At 38.0% G+C, this 27,980-nt stretch overlaps 1 protein-coding gene across 1 annotated transcript; it reads left to right on the top strand.

Moving 5' to 3' along the window:
• On the top strand, window positions 1-27,767 carry LOC122639078 (lon protease homolog 2, peroxisomal). Its single transcript, XM_043831917.1, has 17 exons — window positions 1-146; window positions 528-640; window positions 758-863; window positions 1,692-1,861; window positions 3,107-3,198; window positions 4,738-4,917; window positions 5,035-5,118; window positions 7,004-7,131; window positions 15,534-15,735; window positions 15,836-16,042; window positions 19,756-19,886; window positions 20,306-20,519; window positions 23,876-24,178; window positions 24,686-24,880; window positions 25,921-26,166; window positions 26,705-26,806; window positions 27,438-27,767. Exons 1-17 carry the CDS (start codon window positions 40-42, stop codon window positions 27,519-27,521), a joined length of 2,664 nt encoding a protein of 887 aa, XP_043687852.1. The 5' UTR covers window positions 1-39; the 3' UTR covers window positions 27,522-27,767.
• Window positions 27,768-27,980: the final 213 nt, after the last annotated feature.

Here is a 27,980-nt window from a genome sequence, read left to right as displayed (position 1 = left end):
ATTCAATTTTTTTTTTCTCCTAACTTCCGAGTTGAAGAGATGGCGGAATTGGTCGAATTACCGAGTCGATTGGCGATTCTTCCCTTCAGGAACAAAGTGTTGTTACCTGGCGCGATTATTCGAATTCGATGCACTTCATCTAGCAGGTAATCCACTATATCCATTCGTTAATTCGATGATGAGTGTTTTGAGTCTTCATTAAAAATTCAGAAGAAAAAAAAATCCCCTTATTCTTCTTTCTCTTTGGCAATTTTTCCGGTTTTGGAATAGTTTGATTTTTATGGGAGAGTTTGCAGATTAATGCTATAGATTTTTATGTTGTTTCTAACTTCTTTGTGTATTTGGAAATGGAATTTGATTTGTTTGTTTCTGAAACTTAATTTGCTTGTAAATGAATATGGGACGACGTCAATTATTCTAATTTGTCAAACTTTAAGCACGTATTGTTTGTTTGGGATTTTTTTTATTTAATATATTGTTTTGATCATCAATATCATACTTACTGACGTAGTTTTGAACTTCTGTAGTGTGAAATTGGTGGAGCAGGAGCTATGGCAGAAGGAAGAAAAGGGAATAATTGGTGTCTTGCCTGTTCGGGATGCTGCTGAGTCAACATCAGTGGGTTCTGCGTTATCTCCAGGTGAGCTTGACCGTTGTTCTTCCCCGTACTCCTGTTCCAGTTGTTTCTGATGAATGATTTAGGATTGCCAATTTTAGAATCTATGACTGAGAGGAAGGAAACTCCCAAATTTTGAAGGTATGGGTACTGAAACTGGGGAGCAAAGTCCAAAAGTTCTTGTTTCGTCTGATTCTCATAGGGTGGATGGAATAAATCAACAGGAGCTAATTCACTGGCATAAAAGGTATATGCTAATTGGTTGCCTTTTTTATGGCGTTTTTTCTGCTTATTTGTTCTTTATCTCTCTTAACTGTATTTTAGCCTTGCCTTTTCATTGAAGTACATGGATTTAAATCAAATTGGAATGGGCAGAATTGGCCGATTCGAATCAGAATATTCCGACCCTGTTTCTGATTAATGCCGATTCCCAAATGGGAATCAGCCATGAATGCACTTAGATTTTTTTTTTTTTACCATTTTTTTCTTCTTTAAGTGAGTAAATTAGTAGAGAATCAATGAAACTTACCTCTTGTAGCTGGTTATAGAAGACTTTTGAATAAAAATTTTGAAAAATTCAAAGATCTGTGGAGATGTTTGCATCTTCTTTCTGATTCCATTTTCTATGATTCTAGTCAATTCCCAAACCAATTCCGATCCGATTTGAATCAGAATCTATGGAGGCCGATTCTGGGTTTTGAAACTTTGGTGAAGTAGCCATTTGTTTACCTAAGGAATTAAACTGGTGTGCTTTTTTGGGGAGCCCTTATAGTTCCATTCTTTGGTAATGAATTTTTATTAACCCAAAAAAAAAAAAAAACACTTGTATGCTTTCAGCTAATGCTGATTCCTATGCCCATTTCTGGAATCGGCCATGAATGCACTTAGATCTGCTTATTGAACCATTTTTCCTTCTTTTAGTTAGTAAAATAGCAGAAAATCAATGAAACTTACCTCTTGTAGCTAGTTCTACAACTAAACTTGTGTGCTTTATGCTAATTAATTCAATACATTGATGTATCTTTATATAGGGTCGATTGATTAATAACTGATGTTGTTTGACTTTCAATTTCAGGGGAGTTGCTGCTAGAGCTCTGCATCTGTCAAGAGGAGTGGAAAAACCAAGTGGCAGGGTCACATACATTGTCGTACTTGAGGGTTTGTGCAGGTTCAGTGTACAAGAACTTAGTGCAAGAGGAACCTATTACGTTGCCCGGATCTCTCGTTTAGATATGACTAGGGCTGGTGAGTAGTCTGTTCTGTTCCTTTGTTCTCTCTCTCTTTCTCTCTCTCTCTCTCTCTCTATATATATATATATATATATATATATTATAGGCACGCATATAATTTCTTTTCGTTTTTTAACTAAAGACATATACTTAATATCTTGTATAGAATTTTTTATTTGTTGAATCCTAGACATCCTGGAATGCTTGCTATTTATAAGAATGTAGATAGTTTTCCATACCCCAGCATGGAGAGAGAATCTCTTCATCCACCATGATGTGACCTTGTGATTGGACTCTTGGGCAGGTGAGGTTTATCATTTACTCCCGCCTCCTATTATGCAAAGTCCCAAACACTCTTCCCGAGTCCAATCCAAAGATGTGATTGGCTTAAGATGTTCTGTCTTCACCGTGGGTGATGGAAACTTGGTCCTTGAAGAATTCTACCGCTAGGCATTTAATGGTTTATTTTTGTAATTTTCTCGGATCCCCCCTCCCATTTGGTAAGTAATCAGTCTAAATTTATTTCTCAGCAGGATTATATGGGCCCCTAACAAAACTAGAAGTTTTCATTGAGAGAGCAGCCACTGTTTAGAAAGTTCAACACTAATTTATTATACATAATTATTATGACATATTTGCCTAAAAAATCCAAAACAGCATTCTTTTTTCATATTTGAGAAATGGTGCATATGAGACCATATTAATTTTTGTTCAGGGGGATATTCTTGAATAAATTAGATATGGTCAATGTCTTAAATATGTAATAAATTGTTAACAATTGTTAAACTAGACAATCAGAAAGCCCACAAGTCCACAATTCATATCTTTGTCAAAATATGTTAACACTTTTTGCTGCAATATATATTTTTATTTAGGCAAGTTTGTTAGTCTAGTTTTCATCCTTCTACATGTCAAATGCGGTGGGTCACGGAGAAAGCGCTTCTTAGGTGGGTCTTCAATGAGGTCATCTAGATCATGTTCAACTGGTCTCTGCATGTAGTTGCATACTCCTTCACATTGTCTACATTTCATATCTTGCTGCAAACAAGGGATTATTTCCTCTTGAGTTGTATAGCTCGCTTTACGTAAAATTTGATAGACTGGAAGAAATACATATGGCATACTGTAATGAATATTCTTCTCCGTTTGCTCTGAGCTTCTGAAAAAAAATATTTTTAATGGAATGGTGGACGTGGAGTGCTAGATTAAAGTTTTTGCATGTAAAATTGCTGAGGTGCTTTCTCATTTTTATCTTAACTAGAGTTAGAGCAAGCTGAGCAAGATCCAGATCTTATAGCACTATCTCGGCAATTCAAAGCAACTGCAATGGAGCTGATCTCTGTTCTAGAACAGGTAAATTTCAAATGTTTCATTTGCTATTTTGGTTGGTGTTCAAAAGCTTAACAATTAAATGAATCATGGAATGCCTATGAGGATATAAATGTCTTCTTTACACTTTGGATGCATTTGTATTGTGTCAATGCTTACTCAATAGGAAAATTTGCTTCTGCTGTTGGGATTATGCTCCACTCCAGAACATCAGCTACATTAAATTGTTGCGCTGTCTACAGAAGTTTTACTTGATAAAGTTGTTTTTTTACCAGATAATTGTTTTAATCTAAATAATTCTGAAATTGGAAATTTGAGGTTTTAAGAGCCACAGTAACCAATTGGGTAATGATCTGGCATTATTTGGAATCAAGTGTGCAAGATGCAATAACATGCAGATATCCCCATTTGGAAGGTCTTTTGTTTGGAAACCGAACAAGTTAATCTAAATACCTTCTCCCTCCTCATTATCAAAGGTTGCTTATTCTTTCTTTGCAAATTGTTCAGATGTGTACCACGATAGGGGGAGTGTCCCTATTGTGGTGGTTAGGTATTTCTTAGGCTAGATTTACTTTATTACTTTCCTAGTTAAATAAGATCTTTGTTTTCCTATTTTAGCTAGGAGTCTTTCTCTGTCCTCTTTCCGCAAGGCTTCTAGTCCTTCCTCTCTTGTAACTAGTTGAATATATATATATATACATACATGATGGAGAGAGGCAGTGACTTTTATCGGCTGCTATTCTCCTTGTGGTCTCATTCTTCTCTTCTCTATTTTCTCCCACTACTTGCAGGTACTGGTTATTGATCTTGGGTTTGTCAAACAAATATACCATCATATAATATAATTAGAGAGTAGGCATCCTCCTGAAGTCCTTCCTTCTCAGTCCAAATGATGCAGGTTGGGCTCAATTACCCAAATAGCCTTATCCGACAAAGTTAAACAACCGACAATGCTTAAATAACAAGCCCAATCAACTAAGAAATTGAGAAAAAAACCCACTTAAATAAGAATCATGTTTGACCCAGTATCTCAGGCAGTATTAGAGTGAGTTCTATTTTTTATGGAATCTTATGAAATTTAATACGAAGATATCATACTCAACAAGAAATCCAACAGTATAATTCTTGCTGATGTCCTACATATCAAAATTATGATGCTTTGGCCTGCAACTCGTTGTTTCTAAGCCCAGTCTTCTTGTGAATTCCAAAATTCAGAGAAGGCTCCCAAAAATTGTAACAAACTTGAGATTCTAGAAGTAGACTTCCTGTGCTTCAATCCCACAAAATTCATAATAGAGTAACCTTATCTGATGTCTCGGTGAACCATGACTAGACTTAAACTATTTCCATGTTATTCATACTGTTTATAGCTATGAGCATGTGATGGAAGAAGTAATTTAAGTCCATGGAAATTATGTCATGTTCTTAGGAACCATGTTATATTTGGTTACTGATTGTGTTGATTAATTTACAACTTGTGCTGTTCTTTCAGTCATAATTTATAGGGAACCTGCATATAGGTCACACCTTATTTGTAAAATTGACATATCTTTCTGGTGACAGAAACAGAAAAATATTGGAAGGACAAAAGCTCTTCTGGAGACACTTCCAGTGCACAGACTTGCAGATATATTTGTAGCAAGTTTTGAAATAAGCTTTGAGGAGCAGCTTTCCATGTTGGATTCAGTTGATCTGAAATTAAGGCTTTCAAAAGCCATGGAGTTAGTTGACAGACATTTACAGGTAATTAGTGATTGGATTAAACTAGATCGGCAGTGGTGGAATAGTTGCCTCAGAAGTATACATGTGGTCATCTCTATGCTTCCTATGGTTTTTATAAGATTTTTTTTCTTGTAACAGTCAATTCGTGTTGCAGAGAAGATAACCCAAAAGGTTGAAGGACAGCTATCAAAATCACAGAAAGAATTCCTTCTACGTCAGCAGGTTTGCTTTTTTTAAATTCACTTTTTAATATGTTTGAAAAAGCATGGTGTATCGTGGCTAATACACACATGCTTCATTGAACAGTAGTTTTTTTGTTAGCATTTATTTCAGTTTCTATTAGGGCCATCGCCTGGTGCGACGGTAAAAGAATTCATCTGTCAGCGTGAAGATGTGATTCAAGTCTTGAGAGTTGCCGCTCAGTGCTGAAAAAGCCAAAGGTTAAGATTGTTTCCTATCCAACTCTCCTGAGACCCTGTGAAAGTGGGATGTCAGGTTACAGCAATTTTAGTTTCCTTGGAATTAAAACTTGTTCCTAGAAGAATGAAGTTTACAGTTCAAGTTCCTTAACTTGATTCTTCATTACCCACAGAACAACAAAGTTGCTTTCTTGTTGTTAGTTTCAGTAGATGAAAGAAGAAGAAAAACAAGAGAGTTGCAGACGTAAGCCACACAAGGCTAATCACGATTCTATTATGATAGAATAATTAAAAGGGGTACAGCCAATAGGGTAAAGGGCAAAACAGGAAAGAACATAAAGAATAAAATAAATCTCCTATTAGGAGTCTCGGGGCTAGCGCTAATCCCGAGAGCCCCTTTCTCTACTTTTATTCTAACACTCCCCCTCAAGCTGGAGCACGATTCTATTATGATAGAATAATTAAAAGGAGTACAGCCAATAGGGTAAAGGGCAAAACAGAAAGAACATAAAGAATAAAATAAATCTCCTACTAGGAGTCTCGGGATTAGCACTAGCGCTAATCCCGAGAGCCCCTTTCTCTACTTTTATTCTAACACTTGTAATTGCTATATATTTTATATAGATTGTTATATAAAGCTCACCATTATTCTTCCTTCCCTGTCTCATTTAGGTTTTATCTTCTTTAGGAAATTTTTTTATGAACGAGGGGGCAAGGCACCCCAGGAAATGACTGCCTCACCAAATTTTACATGGGCAGAAGGTAAAGTGAAGAACTTATAGAGAGACCTGTTACTAGGGAACACTACATCTATTTCTTGAGTCAGCTACACAGCTCTACAAAATATGTTAACTCTTCATGACCAAACACCCAGCAATGACTTAAATTCCTTAACTCCTGTGGCTACTGTCGGGAGGTTTCATGTAGTTATGGAACTCAGTTGTTCTTTTTGGGCCACAGAAACCAAGGATCTAGATTAAGAGCTAATAAAAACAAGAAGGCATACCTTGTTACTACTTTATCTTCTTTCTTTTTTTTTTTAAGGAAAAAAATGCAGTGTGCTTTGTAACTAATTTTATCTTGTGTCCTAGTTAATTCATGTCAGTTAATTTCACTATCCCATAACAATATCTTCATTTCAAAATTCTACTGGAATCCAGTACCAGTAAAAGTAAGTAATGTATTATTACAAATAATAACTTTTCAATCAAACAACTATTTCAAGAATTCTCGTGTTCCTATTTCAAAAGGAAAAGGGATCTAGATAATAGGAAAGTTTTTCCAACCGAATTTGAATATTCTATTCCAATGAATTGGCTCTTACCAGAATTATATATGGATATTCTAATGAAGAGCAGCCGATTGTCTTCCTGTTATAATTGTTTTAGGATAACAGGTGTGTGTCGATATCAATAGGTTGTTGTGGTAGTTTGATGGAGAGTTGTAATATTTCTTTGGTTAGTTTCCTGCTTGTAGTGCATGGATTTGATGTAAAATTGTCTTTCTTTATTGGGGTGCTGTTTTTGTCTTCCTTCTCTGCCTTGTTGTCTCTGAGGTCCTGAATCTGATCCTAAATAAATTTCTGTTGCTAATCCTAGAGATAAGTTTCAGCATGTGCTACTTTGTACCTTTTGCTTTAGCTGAAATGATTGTCTTCTTTGCCAACTTCTTCTGATTATATTTTCCAGATGAGGGCTATAAAAGAAGAGCTTGGTGACAATGATGATGATGAGGATGATGTAGCTACCCTGGAAAGAAAGATGCAGAGTGCAGGAATGCCTCCAAATGTCTGGAAGCACGCACAAAGAGAGCTTCGGTATGTCACATTAATAACTTAATTATAACCATGTTTATGTCATTTGATGTCGACTATTTTTTATCATTGGCTATCTTGTTACTTTGTTCTTGTCTTGCTTATAGCATTAGATTTAGCATAATGAACAAAAATGGGAAGACTAAACATGCCATTAGAACCATGTGAATGCACTGGGCAATGCTGTTAGAGTTTATGTAATAAGCGTAGTTTGGGCGTTAGTCTAGTGTCTTATTTACATATGTTGTATTTCCTTGTTTTACCTTTTACTTACCTAGGGAGATGGTTGTAATTTACTATTTTCATATTAGTGAATCAAATAGAGGAGAGGACTCTCCTCCCATTCGGTTGTCATCTCTTTCTCTCTTCTTCTCTTCTTACTTCCTATCTTCTCCTCTTATCTCTTGGATTAATATTACACCATTTCCAACTTGGTATCAGAGCACTCTCTGATTCTGGTTTAAGAGTCGTTCTCCACTTAGCTTCCTTGTATCCTTCTTTGGAACCCTAGAAAATGTAGAGGGTTCCTATAGGAGGTTATACCATGTAAAGAAATACACAGAAGTAATCTAATGAAGTTCTCTCATCATCAAGAAGGTCATACAAAAGAAGTTTGAGAAGTTTGAAGACCATTCAAAGAAGACATTAGGCTGTTTGCAGCTCAAATCGAAGAAAAACAGCCCAGATTACTGTTCCGTGAAGAGTAACTCGAGAACTGAAAATGCTCTTCTTCTTCCTCATCAGAGCTTTGTTGGAGTTGGTACCTGGCTCATTGAAGTCGTCTTAGGGCTCCCTTTCAACCCCCCCCCCCCCCCAAAGCTTGGTTGTAAAGGAAGACAACCCAAGTTCTGCAACTTCTCTTTTTTGGCTGCTACTACAGTAAATCCACCAACTTTCTCTTCAATCTGTGGTTTCTCTCTCATCAGGCCACCATTTGCAACATGGCTAGGCTCATTTGAATCGCCCAAGGAGTGGGAATCTTTGGTTTGTGGTCTTGATTCTTGAGGTTGGGAGTTGAAGGTGCATCACTCCTTTCTATTGGTTTCCCTCAGTACCGCCAGGTTTGCCTTTTTTGATATTTTTGGTCTGAAATGGTGGTGTAGTTGTGCTTAGTTCTTGGTGGTTGGTTCATGAAGTTATATGGAGTTTGTTTGTTGGTTTGAGATGAAGTTCCATTGCACACAGCATGGTCGAGTGGCTTCCCTTCATTTTTTTTTCACTAGTTTATCACCCTGCAGAATTTTTCTTACTCCTTGGAAAGAAGGATTTGGGTAGAGATTCTCCCCACTTTGTTTGCCTATCATGTCAGAGGACAAAAGAAGAGGCCAAGGGCTTCTTGGTGTTAATGAAGAAAGTGGTTTGAGCTTCTCCAGTTGTGGTGTCGAATTTCTTTGAGTTGTTTGTCTTGTTTGGCTGTTGGATTATGTTATTTTTTTTGGGGGTTGAGAATATACTCCCCATTGGATTTAAGTATCATTTCCTTTTTGTGTATTCCTACATTATGTCAGTTCTTGGAGGAAGAAGCCAAGGTCCATCCCAAGGAAATGACAGAGATAGGTTCCACTGTGACCATTGTGGAAAGTCTGGACACACGAGAGAGAGAGATGCTGGATACTTTATGGTTGTTCCCCTGGTATGCATGGCAGCAGGAGAGGGGGAGCCAAAGCATGCTACTTGATGACTGAGGTTGAACCTAAGAGATCTCCATATGGACTATAGACAAACACCACATCCCTCACTCAGGATGATATTGCAGCATTTCATAGAGTTTTGCTATATGTAGATAGCCCTACTTCTACACCTGCAGTGCCAGATTCTTTAGCTTTTACTTTACAAGCCTCTACATCTGGCCCTTCCACTACCTCTACATGGATTATTGACTTTCCGCCACTGACCATATGACCGGCACTTCTCAGTGTTATGACTCCTACTCTATCTGTTATGGTAAGGACAAGGTTAGAGTTGTTGATGGTTCCCTTTCCTCTATTTCTGGTAAAGGTAGTGTTTGTGTCACTTCTTGTATCTCTCTTGACTCTGTCCTTCATGTTCCTCAGTTACATACTAATCTCTTTTCTGTGAGCCATCCAACCAAATCCTTGAATTGTTACGTCACTTTTTTTCCATCTCATTGTGTTTTTCAGGATTTGGTGACAAAGAAGGTAATTTGCAAAGGACTTGAGGAAAAGGGACTTTACCTACTGCTCAGTCCTACGCATGTAGGTGTAATAACAACAGTACTGTTGACTCTGTGATGTTGTGGCATCAACGTTTGGGCCACCCTTCTTTTGGGGTTATGAGGACAAAATTCCCCCAGTTGTTTTCTTCCATTCCTTCTTCCCATGTGTTTCAGTGTGAACCAGTTGCCAAACATTGTCATTCTCCTTATCCTTATAAGGGTAATCTATCCACTGTTCCTTTCCATATTGTGCACTCTGATGTTTGGGGGCCTTCCCCCACTACTTTGTTTGGCTATCGCTATTTTGTTTCCTTTATTGATGACTATTCCAGGGCAACTTGGACCTTTCTGATGAAACAAAAAAGTGAGGTCTATGATGCCTTTAAAAATTTTTATCAGCTCATTTATACCCAGTTTCGCACTCGCATTCAAATTGTTCGTTTTGATAGGGGGGGGGGGAGTATATGTATAGGGGGCTTCAACAGTTTTTTACTGATCATGGCATTATCCATCTTGTTGCTTGTATGGACACCCCTCAATAGATGGGGTGGCTGAAAGGAAAAATCGCCATTTGTTAGAAGTTACTGGAAATCTCCTATTTGGCATGCATGTTCCAAAAACCTTTTGGTCTGAAGCTCTTCTTACTGCTTCCTTTTTAATCAATCGCATGCCCACTAAACTTCTGGGCTCCAAATCCCCTTTAGACTTGTTGTCTCCTCAGACTTCTGCTTTCTCTCTTCCATAGTTGTCTAGGCTAGGTGACGCCTTTGTCACGCCTTAAATTCTGGTGTCGCCTTGGTTTCTGACCCCCTCACTCGCCTTGGTTCGCCTAGGCGCCTTGACAACTATGCTCTCTTCCTCCCAAGGTGTTTGGGTGTGTCTACTATGTGCGTGTCAACAAATATGCTTAGTCTAAGCTTGACCCCAAGGCACTCAAATGTATTTTCCTTTGATATTCCTTCTCTACCAAGGGGTATAAGTGCTATAACCCCTCTTCTCGAAGGCGGCTGTTCTCAAAAGATGTTACCTTCTTTGAATTTATACCTTTCTTTGTTTCTTCTCAAAATCCTCTTTAGGGGGAGAATAATGGAAATGAAGAGGCTGTCTCTATCCCTTTCCTCCCACCTTTGCCTACTTCTCCATTTCTGTTTGATATTGGGAAACACAAAGAAGGGGCTGTTGTTGATACTAATACTCATTTCGGTGTTAATGCTAGCAATGATAAAAGTGTTGATGCTAGCAATGAAAAAGAAGGGACTGTTGTAGAAAATGATTCTGGTAATGAGAAAGATTACCATATTCAGTACAAAAAAGGTGAAGGCATGCGGAGTAAAGGACAGAAGACCTACCAAGAGCCCTCTTTGGATCCACTTCCTGAGATACATCCTCCTCAGTCAGGTAACATCTCTTCTCTTCCTTCTGATTTAGACCTTCCCATTGCTACTAGAAAAGGAAAGAGAGCTTGCTTTAATCCTGTAGCCCAGTTTGTTTCCTATGATGCTCTCTCTCCTAAAGGTCTTGCCTTACTGCTGCCCTCTCTTCTATTTCCATCCCCAAAAATGTCACTGAGGCCATGTCTAACCCAAAGTGGAAGCAAGCCGTGTTTGAGGAAATGATGGCCCTTGAGAAGAACGGTACTTGGAAACTAGTTGATCTTCCCAGGGGGAGAATTCCAGTTGGATGCAGATGGGTCTACACAGTCAAGTACCGATCAGATGGTACGGTTGAGAGATACAAGGCCCGGTTAGTGGCTAAAGGCTGTCAGGTATATGGGATCGATTACCAGGAGACATTTGTTCTTGTGGCAAAGCACAACTCAATAAGAGTTCTTTTATCTTTGGCGGCTAATCAAGATTGGCCATTGTATCAGTTGAATGTGAAGAATGCTTTCCTCCATAGTGATCTAGAAGAGGAAGTGTACATGTAGACTCAACCTGGCTTCAAGTGTCCCTCAGCTAAAGGGAAAGTGTGTCTGCTTAAGAAGGCACTATATGGTCTCAAGCAGTCCTTGAAGGCTTGGTTTGAGAGGTTTAGTTAGGCCATTTTGAAAAATGGGTATTCCCAGAGCCAAGCTGACCACACTTTATTTACCCGGCGAGGTAATGGTACCATCACAACCCTTATTGTCTATGTTGATGATATTGTAGTGACTGGAAATGACAGGGTTGAGATAGCTAGGCTGAAGACCTACTTGGCTTAACAGTTTGAGATTAAAGATTTGGGTCCCTTAAAGTACTTCTTGGGTATTGAAGTGTCAAGGTCTAAGAAGGGAATAAATATATGTCAAAGGAAGTTTGTCCTAGACTTGTTGAAAGAGACAGGGATGTTGGGTTGCAAACCAGCAAACTCTCCTATTGATCAGAATCATAAGCTAGGAGAAGACTGTGGACCTTCACTTGTTGATGCAGGGAAATACCAGAGGCTTGTAGGGAAATTGATCTATCTTTCTTTGACTCGCCTAGATATCACCTATGTAGATGGGGGTGATGAGTCAGTTTATGCATGCCCCCAAGAGTAGGCACCTGGATGCTATTTACCGGATTCTCAGATACTTGAGGTCCTCTCTAGGAAAAGGTCTCCTATATGCCAAGAACAATCATTTGAGAATTGAAGGCTACACTGATGTTGATTGGGCTGGTTCAGTTTCTGACAGACGACCTACATCTAGCTATTGTACTTTTGTGGGTGGTAATATGGTCACATGGAGGAGTAAAATGCAACTAGTTATGGCTCGGTCAAGTGCAGAGGCAGAATTTAGAGCAATGGCTCATGGAGTATGTGAACTTCTATGGTTGAGACGGCTGGTCCAAGAGTTGGGATTTGATACTGAAGCACCTATGAGACTCTATTGTGATAACAAAGCTGCCATTTCATCAAGGAGAAGATTGACTCAAGATACTTTTGTATTCCTTTTGTTAAGACAGGTGATCAGTTAGCAGACATCTTTACCAAGGGTCTCATCCCTCATCAGTTCAGTACCCTGTTATGCAAGCTGGGAATGTATGACATTTATTCTCCAGCTTGAGGGGGAGTGTTAGAGTTTATGTAATAAGGGTAGTTTGGGCATTAGTCTAGTGTCTTATTTACTTATCTTGTATTTCCTTGTTTTACCTTTTACCTCCCTAGGGAGATGGTTGTAATTACTATTTTCATATTAGTGAATCAAATAGGGGAGAGGAAACAACTCTCCTCCCATTCGGTTGTCATCTCTCTCTCTCTTCTTCTCTTCTCTCCTTCTCTTCTTACTTCCTATCTGCTCCTCTTATCTCTTGGATTAATATTACACCATTTCCAACTCATGCTTGGGCTTATGAGTTCCCAGAAAGGGCATTATTTTAAACCAGAACAACAGCAGCTACGTTAGTTTCTTTCTGGAATAATAATGTCGACTTCTTGGAAATAGAAGAAGAGTAGGCTTTTGAAGTGTATTCTGAACTTTATATGGTCTTCTTTAGAATTGGAGAAAACATTTTGGTGGCTTCTGTGTGTAAGGAATTCGAGGAAATGGGTGTGTTTTCCATCTGAAGGTAGTGGAGGTTGTTTCCTGTGCGGCTCATGTTTTGATCTTATGGAGCTTTTTGTATGTGTGCTAGCATCATGGGCCCTTTTATTATTTTCATTGTACAATGCTTGATTTATCCTCACAATGCAGACAGAAAAATATAATATGCACGTAAATAAATATGCAGTGAATTTATTATCCTTTAGAAGGGAAAATATCTCTGAATATTTTAAACTCGGAAACAAATATCAAAACGCCAAACTGTTCCATATAAATGGCATAATTTGCCCTGAATGTGAGAAAATAATATCATTTCCATAAATCCCAAATGGCCTCCGCAAAGGACACTGACTGGAGTTTTTAAATTCCTGATTTACCCTTATTATATGGTAAAAAGTTGCCCAATCCAGCAGAAGCTTGATTCTACCCTTTTAGTTCAACGTGTAGTAAGGGAAAAAGGTTTCCACAATGATTAAGGCTTCCTATTTCTTCCCAACCACCAGTGAAATCAATGTCTAGGATTACACAGTATAGTGCTGTTGGATAATACGACATTGATGAACTTGTATTACTCAACTACGAGTCTGCTGGAGCTCTCCCATCTTGTCTTACTAATGTAAGACTAGAACCAGGATAGGTCTAATCCCAGGCAGGATCAAATAAAAAATCTCCAAAGAACAAGAAAGAGAGCAATGGGGTTCCCAAGAGAACAATGGGATCTCAAAATTGGTTGAAGAAGAATATGATGAGATCTCAAAAGATAACCAAAAGAAATAATCCCACAAAGTAATAACCTGTTGAAGCAATTGGAGCTGCAGTTGAATGATATTGTAGATGTATAGAAACTCCCACTAGAAGATCACAATCAGTAGATAGAAAAGAAGACCGACCAGCACTACAGGGTTTTGAAACCCAAGATTCCTTCCAAGAATCGATGATGGGGGCTTGAACCCTTCAGTGGCGATGGATCTTGGACTAGGCAGCAACAAGAAAAAACACAAAAGATTGATATGAACTGCTTGCAGAGGATTTTTCAGCAATCTTGAACAGTTTCTTGAGATCGGCTAGGGCAGAATTAGGGCTTGATGATAAAATCGATAGAAGGGGATGGGGGAATGGAATGGGCATCTCACCTTAGGCCTCTCACCTATCCTATCCCAGGATTTCAACACTGTATAAGCAATTTTTCTATTCGTACATGAATTCGTTTACAATGCTGGCCTCCCTTACAAACTTATATAGAAGACTCAAAAATAGACTTCAACTCTAAAAAGGAAAGGCCTAACTCTATCCTTTAATAAGATATCCTAAATTGACTAGAGAAGTGAAATAATAAAGAAAATAGACTCAAAATAGAACTCTAGCTAAACTAATGAAGTAAATCCCGTTACTTTCTACCCATATTTTAGGCTTATTAAGTTGGCTAATTACAAGGAAACCCATGGGATCAAAAGCCCAACACATATATAACCCAACCAACGGTTATTTCCACTAAAATAAGCCCTCTAAGTGACTTATCTACATCACTTATGGTAGCCATTGTAGCCGAAATTGCAAAGCCGCTTCATCATATTCTGCTGGAAAGCCAGCTGTTTTGTTTGATTATGTGCAAGATGACACAGATTGGGTCATGAAGTAGTAAAGTGACTAACCCTTGTCAGAATTGGATGGATCTCTTGCTCCGGTATGTCTGCATCGGTTTCCAAGAAGCTATGGATGAGGTCAGTGAGGCGAGAAGAGTGTTGCTCCTGCTGCTAACTTATTTTCTTTCTCCCTGTGCTGATGTAGCTTGTTAAGACTTAAGATGCTTGTCTGTAGAGACAGGTGCTCACCTTGTCGTTGAGGGGGTCAGTGACTCAGTTGCCTCACATGTAAATAGTTGTTGCCTACTTGAAATAGTAACCTGAAGGTGAGGCTTGTTTTCTCGAACAAAACTATTGCATCTTTAAAGGGTGACGAGTCGCAACCATTTGATATAAGGGGTCAAGAACTCAAGGTCAAGAACTCAAAGCCAAACCTTAAAAAATAACCAAAATATAAAATAAAATTTTCTTTCAGTCAATGACAAAGTAGTAGGAAGCTCAAACAGTTGCTGTGAAGTGGGGGGGGGGTGTTGGCTGGAGAAATAGGTTCACACCAATGGCCGTTTTAGGTTTGCAAATCAGAGAAAATTTCACCATCCTGAGAAATGGTCTAAAGCATTGACTGTGATAACAGAATTCTGCAGCTATCCTCTCTTTTGATCTCAGGTATGGAGTAATGATTTTTTGTTGGATGGAACTTTTTTTAAATAAGAAGGGTAAATAAGGGATTTTGAAGCATCAATTAATGTTTTTGTTAAGGCCTTCTGGGTTTTTATAGAAACATTTTTTTTCTCGATTTCTAGTTAGTTATGTTATTTGTATTTGTTTCCTATGTTTGGAATATTGATGATATTTTCCGTAAAAACTTCTATATTCCCCCTGAATACTTCTATGGAGAAGAATCATTAGAAATATTTCATGCTATGCCTTTGTTGCATTACATACAGCCACCTGAGTCTAAAGTTCATCAAGACTTATGCTAAATCTCTCTCTCTCTCTGAGACACACACAAATATATTAAGACATGTGAAAAAATGAAGGTGTTTATTATTAAAATATACCTTACACTTTCTTGGATTTACTATTTAAAATTTTAGTTGAAAGATTCATAGAGTATTTAAGCCCTTTTTTCCCCTCTCTCCAGGCGACTGAGAAAAATGCAACCTCAGCAACCTGGGTATAGTAGCTCATGTGTTTACTTGGAGCTCCTTGCTGATCTGCCCTGGCAGAAGGCCAGTGAAGAACGGGAATTAAGCCTGAGAGCTGCGAAAGAGCATCTTGATAGTGACCATTATGGTTTAAGCAAAGTCAAACAAAGGATTATTGAATATCTGGCTGTCCGCAAGGTTGTTTCCTATCCAATTCTCGATGCCTAATCTACCTTGTAATTCTTCAATATGACCTACTGATGTTAATGTAGCCTGATTGAAATCAACCGTATTGCAGCTTAAACCAGATGTGAGAGGCCCCATACTGTGCTTTGTGGGTCCACCAGGTGTGGGAAAGACATCTTTAGCATCATCCATAGCTGCTGCTCTGGGAAGAAAATTTGTACGGATATCTCTTGGTGGTGTCAAAGATGAAGCTGATATTAGAGGACATCGGAGGACATACATAGGTAGCATGCCAGGGCGTCTTGTTGAGGGATTAAAGGTTAAACCTGAATCTTCTATACGTCTTTGTTACTCTGATAGAACCTTGTCTTAGAGTAACCTAGAGAGTGCTTGATATCTTCGTTATGTTCTTATGGTGTATCTCTGCAGTGGCTTCAGATGGTCACATGCTAACCCATCGGGACTCTCTCAGAGGATTGGATCATATTTCAAATTGAATCTGAAATCAAAATTGTGTCTACTCCTCTCCAGACTGTAAAAATAAGAATAATAATGTCAATAGAAACATTATAATTAGTAAAAATACTAACATTATTTATTTAGTTATTTTATTTTTTCTACTACTATTACTCCCACTACTGCTACTGTTGTTGTTATACAGCTGATTGCATGGAAACTTTTCTCGAGGATTTCTCTATATTTATTTCATTATATGTATTTTATATATGCATGTACATCAATCAATTGTCCATTAGATTGTCTTAGTATGGACACTTAGAAAGATGTTGAACCTGCCTGCTGGATTTTTATTTATTAATCTTAATTATAAATGAATTCTGCCAGGTGCCTGTGCATTGCACTGGTAAAGCCTGCAGGATGTCATCCCTGATTTCCGGCTTCGAATCCCACCTTTTCCTCCTTAAAGGTGGGTGAAACAAAATTCCAACGACTGTGCTGATTCATATTGGACAAATTAATATGGGTGGAGGTTCTCTGGTCAGTGGAGTAAAAAGTCAGTCCATCGGATTCTTGGGAAGGGGCATTTCGGGCAATAGGGGGAGATTCATTACCCTTGATTACTCCCCACCATCTCTGCTCCACCGAGTAGAAAATTTTTTGCCAATTAATATATGTAATAAACTAGAATTTATTCTATTTATATCCCTAGACCTGTCATTAGGTCCATTCTCCTTGGAACATCTTGTATGTTACAAAATTCTGATCAAATTAAGCTGTTGTCCCATACTATGCCATTCTTTTTTATTTCAAAGGAAATCCATCAGATTAAATAATTAAAGGCTCTAAATGTGAAAATTAAAATATGGTGGAACTGGCAAGATTTTGTCATGGTGGAAACCAGGAAAACCAATCTCATGGCTTCTGTTTCTGGCTGGAGGAAAATGGACAAGAATGTTGGTTTAACCAAATGGAAAGAGTGCTCAAAGATGTGTCAATAAAGAGGAGCTCAGGGGGCTGTTGCTATTGGAGCAAATAGCTGGAAATGAAAGTCTGAGATTTGACCTTAGGCAGGAAATTATAACCTGCTTCTGTCATAGGATCATGACATATGGGTAAAGGAGTAACTCCTTATCTCTGTTGTGATTAAATAAAAATATCATTTAGAAATATCTATTTATCTATTTCTATTTTCTATTTATGTATTTATATTTATATCTATATAGACTTGAGAAAAGGGATGATGTAAGCAGTTTTGCTGTTTAACTTTACAGATAATTTATATTATCAGTCCATCTCCAGCAGGCCTAGTTTTATTTATTTATGGACTTTGAAAGCATCCTGAAATAACTGAGCGATTAGTTTTGGGAGGCCTTGGAGGAACTGCTAACGAAATCTGTGCTTGGAGGATCTTAGGGCAACCGGACTGAAGGAGTTCTCCTTGCACTTTTATAAGAATTGTTGAGATACTATTGGCAATTTAATGTAGTCCTAGATAGGTAGGAGACCTACTAGGAGCCAGGTAAATCAGAGTTTTTAACTATGCTGGCCGAATGGGACAAAATAGATAAACTAGGGCAGAATTAGGGTTAGGGTTAGGGTTTTGAGCTAGGGTTTTATTTGGTAATGATGTGCAGCTTTTTAGGAGTCTATTAATGTAAGTTTGGTTTGATTTGGATGAAGTTGGAAATCTAGGGTTTCGGGTTAGAGGCCTTGTAAAAATTGGGTGTTTTTAGAATCTAGGGTTTAGAGATGGAATCTGGGGAAAGTGAGCTGGTCGAGTGTTAATGGCAGTATGGGGAGTGAGATGAAAATAAAAAGATCAGATTTTGATGGGTGGTTAGGTCTAGGTTGAAGTTAGGGCTGTAGGGCTTAATTAGGGTTTATGGGATTATAAGGCTGCAATGGAGAATTGAAATTAGGGTTGTTGTCGAGTAAAGTATGAAGGCTGTGGATGAAGTTTAATGATGATTGATGGAGGGAATAAGGATGCTGGTTTGATGATCTGAATTGGATCGATGGGGAAGGTAGGTTTAGGTTAGAGGATGAGAAGTAGAAGGGAATAAACTGAAATTAAAATAGCTTACTGGTTTGAAGAGATCCCCAACAACAGCAGCTTGAGTAATTGTGAGAAAACCTCCCGATCTTCACGATGCAAGGAGTTGCAGGAGTCCACCCACCCTATCCACCTTGAGATCCACAAGGATGTAATACTCAGAGAGCAATGGCAGCAATAGCAGCAAGCTTGAAAGCGAGATTTGATTAGTTGAACTGTGGGGGAGCCTCCCATGTTTAAACTTTATTTATAATCAAAACTGAACCAAAATGCTACTCAGATTAGGAGTTGTAATCCTAATCTGAATCCTAATTACAAACATAACAACTGAACCAAAATCCTACTCAGATTAGGAGTTGTAATCCTAATCTGAATCCTAATTACAAACATAACAATCAGACTTGTAATCCTAATCTGATTTCAAAAACAAAGCAATCCTCCTAAAAGAAATCGTGGGGGGACATAAAAGTCAAATAAAACAGCTGAAATAATTAAGGGCCAAACGACTAATTTGCCCTTAATTAAAGTACTTGAAAAAAACTAAGTATAGAAGGCTCCAACGAAAAAACAAAACAGCAGCCTAGGTCAAGGCTTCTTCTTCCTAGTGCTTGGACCTGCATCACAATTGGGATAAGGCTGAGTTGTTGTTGTAGTTGAGATACTATTGGCAGGCATATTTACACGTGGAATGTATAATTCACAAGGTACAAGATATATATTTAATTATCATCAATAGGTGTCCTTGACATAGTTGTCACCATATATATATATATATATATATATTTGGGGGGGGGGGACCTAGATGCAAGGTCACACCAACAAGGTGCCTGGACGCTTAGCGACACCTTGACAATTATGGTCCTAGAGGATATTTTGAACACCTCCCAGAGCAACAATTTATTGATAGATATCTCCTAGAGTAACTTCATACTAACATTATCACCAAGAGAGAAATTGTGATGGACTAGCATATTTTTTTGGAGTGGGGGAAAATTACAATTTATTGACAGATACTAGTAGCAATTGATTGAAAACTAACAATTTCATCACTATGTTGACCCTTCTTGTTGTGCAACTGTATTAGCCAGAAATGTTGTCAATTTAGTGATGCTTTGTGATCTGCCTATACCACAGCTGTTTATGCACCATTTGTGTTTAGGGAACCCACTGTTTAATGGGTCCTTGTGGAATACCTTTGGAAAGATGTGAAGAAATAAAAGATTCCTGGATCATCTGATCTGGCCCATCTTTGGGCTTGAAGATCTACTAGATTGGGCACATACTTTGTGAATATTCTCATACTTTGCCCCTTCATGTTTCTACACTACATACATGCCTTGGGAGACCTTCTTTGAGGTCTGCCAAGCCATTAGCTTGGTTGGTTGTATCTTTTGGATGTTCTACTGACTTCAGATTTCCTTCTGTTCCCTGATTTCTGCATTGTGGACTGTTGTGTATGTGCAATTGTCTTGATTGCAGTTTCTGTTGAGGAAGACTAAAGTGTGTATTTTGAAGTGTAGAGAGTAGCTGTTTGCAATCCAGTTATGTTGCTGGATGAGATTGACAAGACTGGTTCTGATGTCCGCGGGGATCCAGCCTCAGCACTGCTGGAGGTTCTTGATCCAGAGCAGAACAAAACATTCAATGATCAGTATCCTTTTTCTTCATACTACAAAGTTCTTGGACAAGTTAGACTAATCTTTAGTTAAAATATTTTCTGTCACTTTCACTTAATTGAACCTTGTGATAAAAATCCGAGGTTCCTGGAATGTTACCTCTGCTAATTATCGTTTTCATTTGGTTGAATTTTTGGACTTGTGTCTCAATCAACACTGGGATCAAAATCTGGTGTCTTTAAAAGGGACATTTGCTGAGTATTATTTTCTTGGGATGAGATGTTGTACTTCTATGAAGATTCCAGTGTGAGGGAGACACGGATTTGTAGTTGTCCTATAATTCATGTTATTTTTGTGCTGATGACACGTGTATATATGGAATACATGGAACTAGGATAGAATCTCAATGATGGACTTGTAATAATGAACTAGTTTCCTTAATTGAATTAAACAGCTATCTGAATGTTCCCTTTGATCTGTCAAAGGTCATTTTTGTTGCAACTGCAAACAGGGTCCAGCCTATACCTCCAGCACTCTTGGATCGAATGGAAGTCATTGAGCTTCCTGGATATACACTTGAGGAAAAGTTGAATATAGCCATGCAGCATCTAATACCAAGAGTTCTGGATCAGCATGGCTTGAGCTCTGAGTTCCTTCAAATTCCTGAGGTATGAGCTTTCCTTGGAAGATTTTGATGATGGATTTATGCTGTTATATTTCCAAATACAAGATTGCAATTTAAGATCTCACAGTGATTGATATATTACCATTGTCTTAGTCTCTTGATCATTTATATAACACTTTTAGTGCACTCAAATTGATAATGCATTGAATCTTTCATTGTGTGTTTTCTCTTTCATCGACTTTTAATTCCTTTTTTTCTTTGCTGACTCAAGTCAACATTTGTGGACTGAAACCATACGATGCCAGTTTGTGTTTGACATGTACTTTTTATTATTTCTGTACTTGTAATTACTGCATGTGAACAGGTAGTTTAGACGTTTGAAATATTTTCTTCTAGTGGACTAGGGGCTAGCGTTTGTAAAAGGCTGAAAGTCTGCTCCATTTTTGGGTTTCCAATAAGTTGGAATTCATCATTGTTCTTGTTATATATCTCAATTAGTCTCTCCATTCTGCAGTTTGTTCAATATAGTTGCGAGTCTCTACTAAATACTCAAGATTTTCATGCTGTACTTGGGTCTTGAAACAGAGTCTATTCATAATATGTTCTTATATTAAAGGAAGAGCAGTGTGATTTGTGAGAAGTTTTCCTTGTCTTATGGCTGTTTCTACTTTGTAGGAAGTTTGATATGGTCATTTTGACTGCTGGGTTGATGGGGTTCCTCTAGCTGGGCAACATTTAAATTTTAGCGTCACATGCCAATCTTATGACCCACCATGTATTGTGTTCTTCCCCTTGTATTTTAGTTCAGTGGTTTTTTTTTTTTTTTTTTTTTTCAGAAAATAAAATTTTAACCAACGCCAGATATTTGTTCTAGCATAAGGTGAAGTCCAGTTGAGCTAAGCTTGGGAAATAAACAGATATCCTTCTGGACATGGAAAACACTCCCATTATGAAATAACCTTACCAGGAATCTAGCTGCAGCACAAGGGTAAAGCATGGTTGTCCGAGCATTAGTTGGAAGTGGTCCAAGTCCTCTGGCATTTTAATTATCTGATTCACTGGTTCAACTGCCAAGGTCAGAAAAATCTTTAATTAGTCTGACAGTTCTGGACAAGATTGAGCTGAAGGGTTGATCCACCTTTTTGAGGGTGGGTAACGGGGCAACTGGCCAGTCCATGCTGGATCTTGCATTGCTCAGAAACCTGCTTGGCTCATCCAAATAACATCCTCTTATCCAGATCAATGTTTTTGTTTTCCTAATAACAGTCACGTGCTTGAATTGACATAGACTTCAGGGTTTTCTGGTGCAGGAGTTTTAATTATCAAACCACCATACATAGATTTTCCAGGGTTATGATTTGGCTGGTTTTCTGATGTGAAAACTTGTTTTTAATGATTTGAAGATTTAGGGCGCAACTTTGAATCTCATGTTCTTTCATGTTTACAATCTCTCTCTCTCTCTCTCTCTCTCTCTCTCGGTTGGAAACCAAGAGAATTTTATTAAGATACAAAGAGGAAAGAATTACAGCCACAGGATCCAACACCCAAACACTCCTGTTGGGGGGGGGGGGGTCAGACTGCTGGTAAAACCAGCACATCACCCCTTCAAAACCAGATAATAATAATAAATCTTAAGAAAATAATAATCTTAAGAAAAAAGCACAAATAATGAAATAACACTATGGGTTTGCATTAGCTAATCCCCTCCATTCCATCTTCAAAGTTATGGACTATGTTCATGAAATGCTGATGGGTTGTGGTTGTATTCAGTACAGATCTGAACTTGGCATATTTATAAATCATGTCAAAGGTTTCAGTCAATGATCACAGAATGCTGGGTTCTTTGGTAAAATACCAGGTTCGAACAGTTTGGGTTGGTGGGGTTGAACAAGGGTAGGATCCTTGAACTGAACCCTACCTGTTTACTGATTGAGTTGTATAGGTGAAGACAATCCCTGTATCACCATGTTGTATTCAGAACTTCTACAGTTCTACCATGCATCATGTGTCATTTAGTTATTCTTCATTTCTTTGTATTTAAGTACCGCCCCTGTGCCTTGGATAATGCAGTCCTTGAACCATAATTTCCCAGTTCAGAATCCAGGGTTAACTAGGCTGCTGGCAGGCCCTCATTTAACAGTGTATGATCAAGGAACTTGGGGCTGTCTAATAGATTTCAGGATTAGCAGAGATAGATCAAGACACACAATGATATGCAGAAACTTAATAGGATAAATCAGAAAACTGTTTCAGCAGCACACAATACCAACATTCAGAATAGGAATATCGGAGGGAAGAAATCAGAAAAGCAGATCTATAATTGGATCTGCTACTCCAGAACAGATAATATAATATGGAAACAGTGGATGAGATGAATGCATATTGTCAAATCTGTAACTATAGGTTCAGAAAACAGATCTGATCTTGATTTCCTATTAACAGAATATAGAAATTAATAGACTGACCTGTTACTGAGAACCTGATAGCAGAGAGCGGCCTTCATTTCCTGCAGAAGGGAAAATTGATCGGGCAGCAAAAGATAAACAAGGTATTACAGGGACAGAGAGAGACAGGAGAAAGAAGAGGAAGACTGGGAAAACAAGAGACTTGCTACCAAAGGGAGGGCTTCTAATTGATGGAGGAGAAGCAAAGGGGATCAGTCTGCCAGGGAAAAAGGAGAGAGAAAATTGATCGAGACGGTCGGGAAGAGGAGCTCACTCACACCCAGCTTTCCAATAAAATATAATATTTTTTATTCATTTGATTGGAGGGGGGTTACAATCTTTTATATTAAAACAGAAACTAGACGTAATGGGGAAAAATTTTCCTGCAAACCATGCAGCAAGAATTTTCCTGCTGGCTGTAATCACAGGTGCCGAAATGGAATCCCACTCCAAAATACTAAAACTTAAGGGGGTATTTGTGAACCAATAGTGGAAGTGGATTATTCTATTTCGGCGCCTGTGGTTATTTTTCTGCTGCCCAGTTTGCAGCAAATTTTTGTTTCTCTAATGGACTTCAAACTCCTAACAAGAAATAACAGTAAGACTTTTAAAATAATAGTCTAAACTGAACCTTTCACCAGACTGAGCCTACAAATTTTGATGGCTATGTATTAAGATAATTATAGGAGAAAATTACATAGAGACCCCAAGAGATGTAAAGAATACATAAAGACCTTTGAGAAGAATTATACAAAACCCCTTCTACTACCATCAACCAGACTTGGATAGCTTGTAATTCTTATCATTGGAGACTTGCTTGGGATTTCCTGTCCTTATGATGTCATTTTGGAGGTTTTGTTTTTCTTAACATTTGATATTACTATTATGATTTATGAGTTTGTATCACTCGAACTTACAGTAAATTTTTGTATGATGATGGTTGTGATTGTGGTAGGCTATGGTGAAACATGTAATTCAAAGATATACTAGAGAAGCTGGTGTACGGAACCTCGAGAGGAACTTGGCTGCATTAGCTCGTGCAGCTGCAGTTCGAGTTGCTGAGCAAGAACATGCAGTCCCACTCAACAAAGATGTTCACCAAATGGCTGCACCACTGATCGATTCAAGACTTGCAGATGGAGCTGAAGTAGAAATGGAAGTTATTCCATTGGGTGTTAACAATCATGAGATATCTAATGCTCTTAAAAGTAGCTCACCTTTGATAGTCGATGAGCCTATGTTGGAAAAAGTATTGGGGGTAATCAATTCTTCTTTGTTGACCTAGAGGCACTTATTTAGTTATCTTAGAAACTATTACTTGTAGCTACATGAAACTTGGGTCAATTGGTAGACAGTGACCTAGTTGTAATTATTCCTGCCTCTGTGCGATGCCATACTATCTGCAATTGGTAACTTGCAATTGTTAGGTGACTCGTGGGATGTACCCAAGTATTAGACTCATACCAATCCAATTGTCATTACTGAAATTGTTAGATGAACTATATGATCAGTTTGGGACAAAATTCCTCAAGGTCAGTTTGGATTGTCCAATCCCTTTATTATCAGTTGGGCTTATGTTCTCCCATGTGTGGCCCAACTTTGTATTAGTTGATTCAGTAGGGCATGTCATCATTCAGTAGATTCTTGAATGAAGCCAGACTTTGTTCTGCCTAAACACCCAGGTTTCCTTGTGTGCTTGATTTTAGATTTAGTTTTGATTATCTTAAATAAATCTGACAGTGCACTTCTCTGATACTGGATGCAGCCACCAAGGTTTGATGACAGAGAAGCTGCAGAACGTGTTACAACTCCTGGAGTATCAATTGGGCTTGTTTGGACCTCCTTTGGTGGGGAAGTACAATATGTTGAGGCCACATCAATGGTAGGAAAAGGGGATTTGCATCTCACAGGGCAACTTGGTGATGTTATTAAAGAATCAGCTCAAATAGCACTTACTTGGGTAAGCTTTATTTCTTTCTTCATAGTTTACTCAATTTGATTTCATAAAGCATGCTTACAGTTTATAGATTTGTATATGATACCTTTTTTGTCACTCAAATAGTTTTCTAGTGCCTCTATAACTCATTTTAATTTTTGGAGAATGCCTATGTAACTTTGTTGTCTATAAGGTGTAATTAACTAATTTATTTCTTGGTGAAATGGCCTCAAAATATCTATCCACCTTGGCCAATCAATAATATAATCGTCAGTATACATTATTCTTAGTCCATATTTATTTTTTTCTTTGGGAGGGGGGAGAGATGGTACATAGAGTCAAATGCACCTATATTTGCCAGGGTGTGGGTGGGTACATAGATTTAAAAAAAGTTATATTTGTCAGCATGCATTTCTGTTTCTCATATTCCCATGCATATTATGCAGTAATTGACAATTGACAGATATGCACTTACGCACATAGGTGTGCAGCCACCCCTGGTCTTATAATGTGAATACACTTTTTATATTGTTAAACTCCCAAGTACATTTGCATACTCAGGCTTATGCTGATGTCCAAGTGCGGAGTGTCTGATGTCATCACATGCATATGCATTGCCTACATGTACAAGAGCCAATCAATTCCTTTCACAACTACCACATTAACCCCTTTCCAAGACATGTGATTTCTATCTTTGATTTTGCAACTTCTCACACTTGATGTTTGTAGGAGAAGAACAACTGTTGTGCCTGAAGCCAGGGTTTTAGGAATTGGTATCGGATCGGGCATATCAACCAATCCGTATTGGTATCGGTCGTGCCCAATACCGATACCTGACCGTGACGGTATCAGTGATTTGGCTTGAAGCCTAGATTTTTGGTGAAAAATTGACTTTTTGATCCCGTATCAGGCCGATACAGATCGGTATCGGTCACCCGTCCTGATACCATGAACTAAAACCCTGAATGAAGCACCACTTTTCTTTCATTTATTTCTTCATATAAAGTTTGCATTACATTCTTGCACTATTATTATCATGACCTTGGATGTTCTTAATTTGGTAGGTAAGGGCAAAAGCAGCAGACATTAAGTTAGCAGCTGCTGGGGAAATTAATCTGTTTGAGGGCCGGGACATTCATATTCATTTTCCTGCTGGAGCTGTACCAAAAGATGGGCCTTCAGCTGGTGTGACTCTGGTATCATCTCTGGTTTCCTTGTTCAGTCAGCAGAGAGTAAGAACAGACACAGCAATGACAGGAGAGATGACCTTGAGGGGTCTGGTGTTACCTGTTGGAGGTATCAAAGATAAGGTGTGATTACCCTACATAATTCTTTGGGATTTTTTGTTTTGTTTTGTTTTCCTTTTTTTTTTTTTTGCCCATCAATAAGACACTATGATTGCAGTGGCTATGATAATGTGTTCTTCGACTTTATGCCATTGCAAGTGATTTTATTTTTCTCATGAATTCAGTAAATGGGACATCTTTTAGTTCATTTATAGTGTAACTAAGACAACCATTTGATCGGTCGTCTACTTGTGAATGGTCAAAATTAGTTCTTTACAATGGTACATATGTGTAAATGTTGATTGATTAGTTAGGATATAAGAAATTCTATAAATTTAATTACGATAATGAACTAATGATCGTCATGATATGCACCATGTGTACTATCTGGGTTTAAAAAATATATTAATATGATAGTTCCATGTCATTATGTTTCAACTATACCATTATCTGTGATTTCACGCTAAGTAATCACATCACGCTGTTTTGTTTGTGGGATTTGATCCACATTATTGCAAAGATGGAAATAAAGTTTCCAAGTTTTGTTTATTTGCATGTGTAGGTATTGGCTGCTCATCGTTATGGTATCAAAAGGGTTATACTCCCAGAGAGGAACCTAAAGGACTTGGTTGAAGTTCCATCAGCTGTTCGTAATAGCTTGGAGGTATTCTTTTGTCTTCCTATGGTTAGGGCATCCCTTACATGCAAATGTCACCTGTATTTTATTCAAGATTTGGCTGCATTCCTTTTCCCATTTCAGATCTATTCTTTGAATTGTGCAATAAAATGCTTTAAATTTGTCGTACCATCTTAATCTCATACATGGAAATTCTCATCATGATATTTATGCCACAATCTGTTGACGAAAACCAAATTCCAATTGCACTTTACTGTTTTATACTGTTCATTTTGTTATTTGTCTGAAATAGTGTCAGATTCAGTGGATTTTAGCAATTTTAGGTCTCGTAGATGTAACTGCATATGGTCCTTTAGATTTCCTCATTTGAAATATATAGTAAATCTTTTATTCTCGGTGAGATTCCATCTTATAGCCTTACAATTTTTTTAATTTGAAAAACAACTTGATAACATTTTGATGAACATGGTGGCCGTTTATGGGCCCTCCTTTGGTTCAGTTTAATTATTCAACTGTTCTATTATTCAACCTTGAGATGTTGGTTTTGACACATCTCCTTCATTTGGGGGAGGGGGGTGGTGATCTATGTTTATAGATTAACAATGGTTGAGCACTCAAGATTGAACCCAAATTTAATCACTTCCGCTTGTTTTAACAGATTGTGTTGGTGAAGCGGGTGGAAGACGTGTTGGAACAAGCATTTGAGGGAGGTTTCCCTTGGAGAAAACATGCAAAATTATGATAGCCCTTGGGTCTACTAATTAACTAACTTATCTTCGATGTTGATGGAATTGTTCGACACCTTGGTGCCTCCATCAGCATATGGAGCAGTTTTTCAGAAACTGCATCCATCAATAGGAACCCGTACTACTGGTTGTAGGTCGGGGAAATACATAACACAGTATGTTGATTATGTATAAAATGTTGTCTATTCAAGCATTGAATTGTAATTATTTGTTTAATTCAGGTGTTATCTATTGTGTTCTCTCTCTCTCTATCCTACATATGTGTAGGGATTGAGTATTTTACCAAATTTCATGAACTCTCTTTTTTGTTGGTGAGAGAGAAATCAAATTTAGAGGAAGCAAAATGGGTTTCACTTTGTAAGCTGGTTTTGCATAGCTTGCGAATGGCCTTTTTATTGCTAATCAAACACAGACCTTATAGCACCTGATTGGAGTGATTAGATTATGACTGCTGG

The sequence above is a fragment of the Telopea speciosissima genome, chromosome 1, assembly GCF_018873765.1.
Source record: "Telopea speciosissima isolate NSW1024214 ecotype Mountain lineage chromosome 1, Tspe_v1, whole genome shotgun sequence".
NCBI lineage: Eukaryota > Viridiplantae > Streptophyta > Magnoliopsida > Proteales > Proteaceae > Telopea > Telopea speciosissima.
This window is presented reverse-complemented; position numbering and strand designations above follow the sequence as displayed.

Coding starts and splice junctions, on each gene's coding strand:
- LOC122639078 (XM_043831917.1), top strand. CDS start 40: ATGGCGGAATTGGTCGAATTACCGAGTCGATTGGCGATTCTTCCCTTC. Junction 15,736..15,835: donor AATATCTGGCTGTCCGCAAG/GTTGTTTCCTAT, acceptor ACCGTATTGCAG/CTTAAACCAGATGTGAGAGG. Junction 26,807..27,437: donor CTGTTCGTAATAGCTTGGAG/GTATTCTTTTGT, acceptor TTGTTTTAACAG/ATTGTGTTGGTGAAGCGGGT.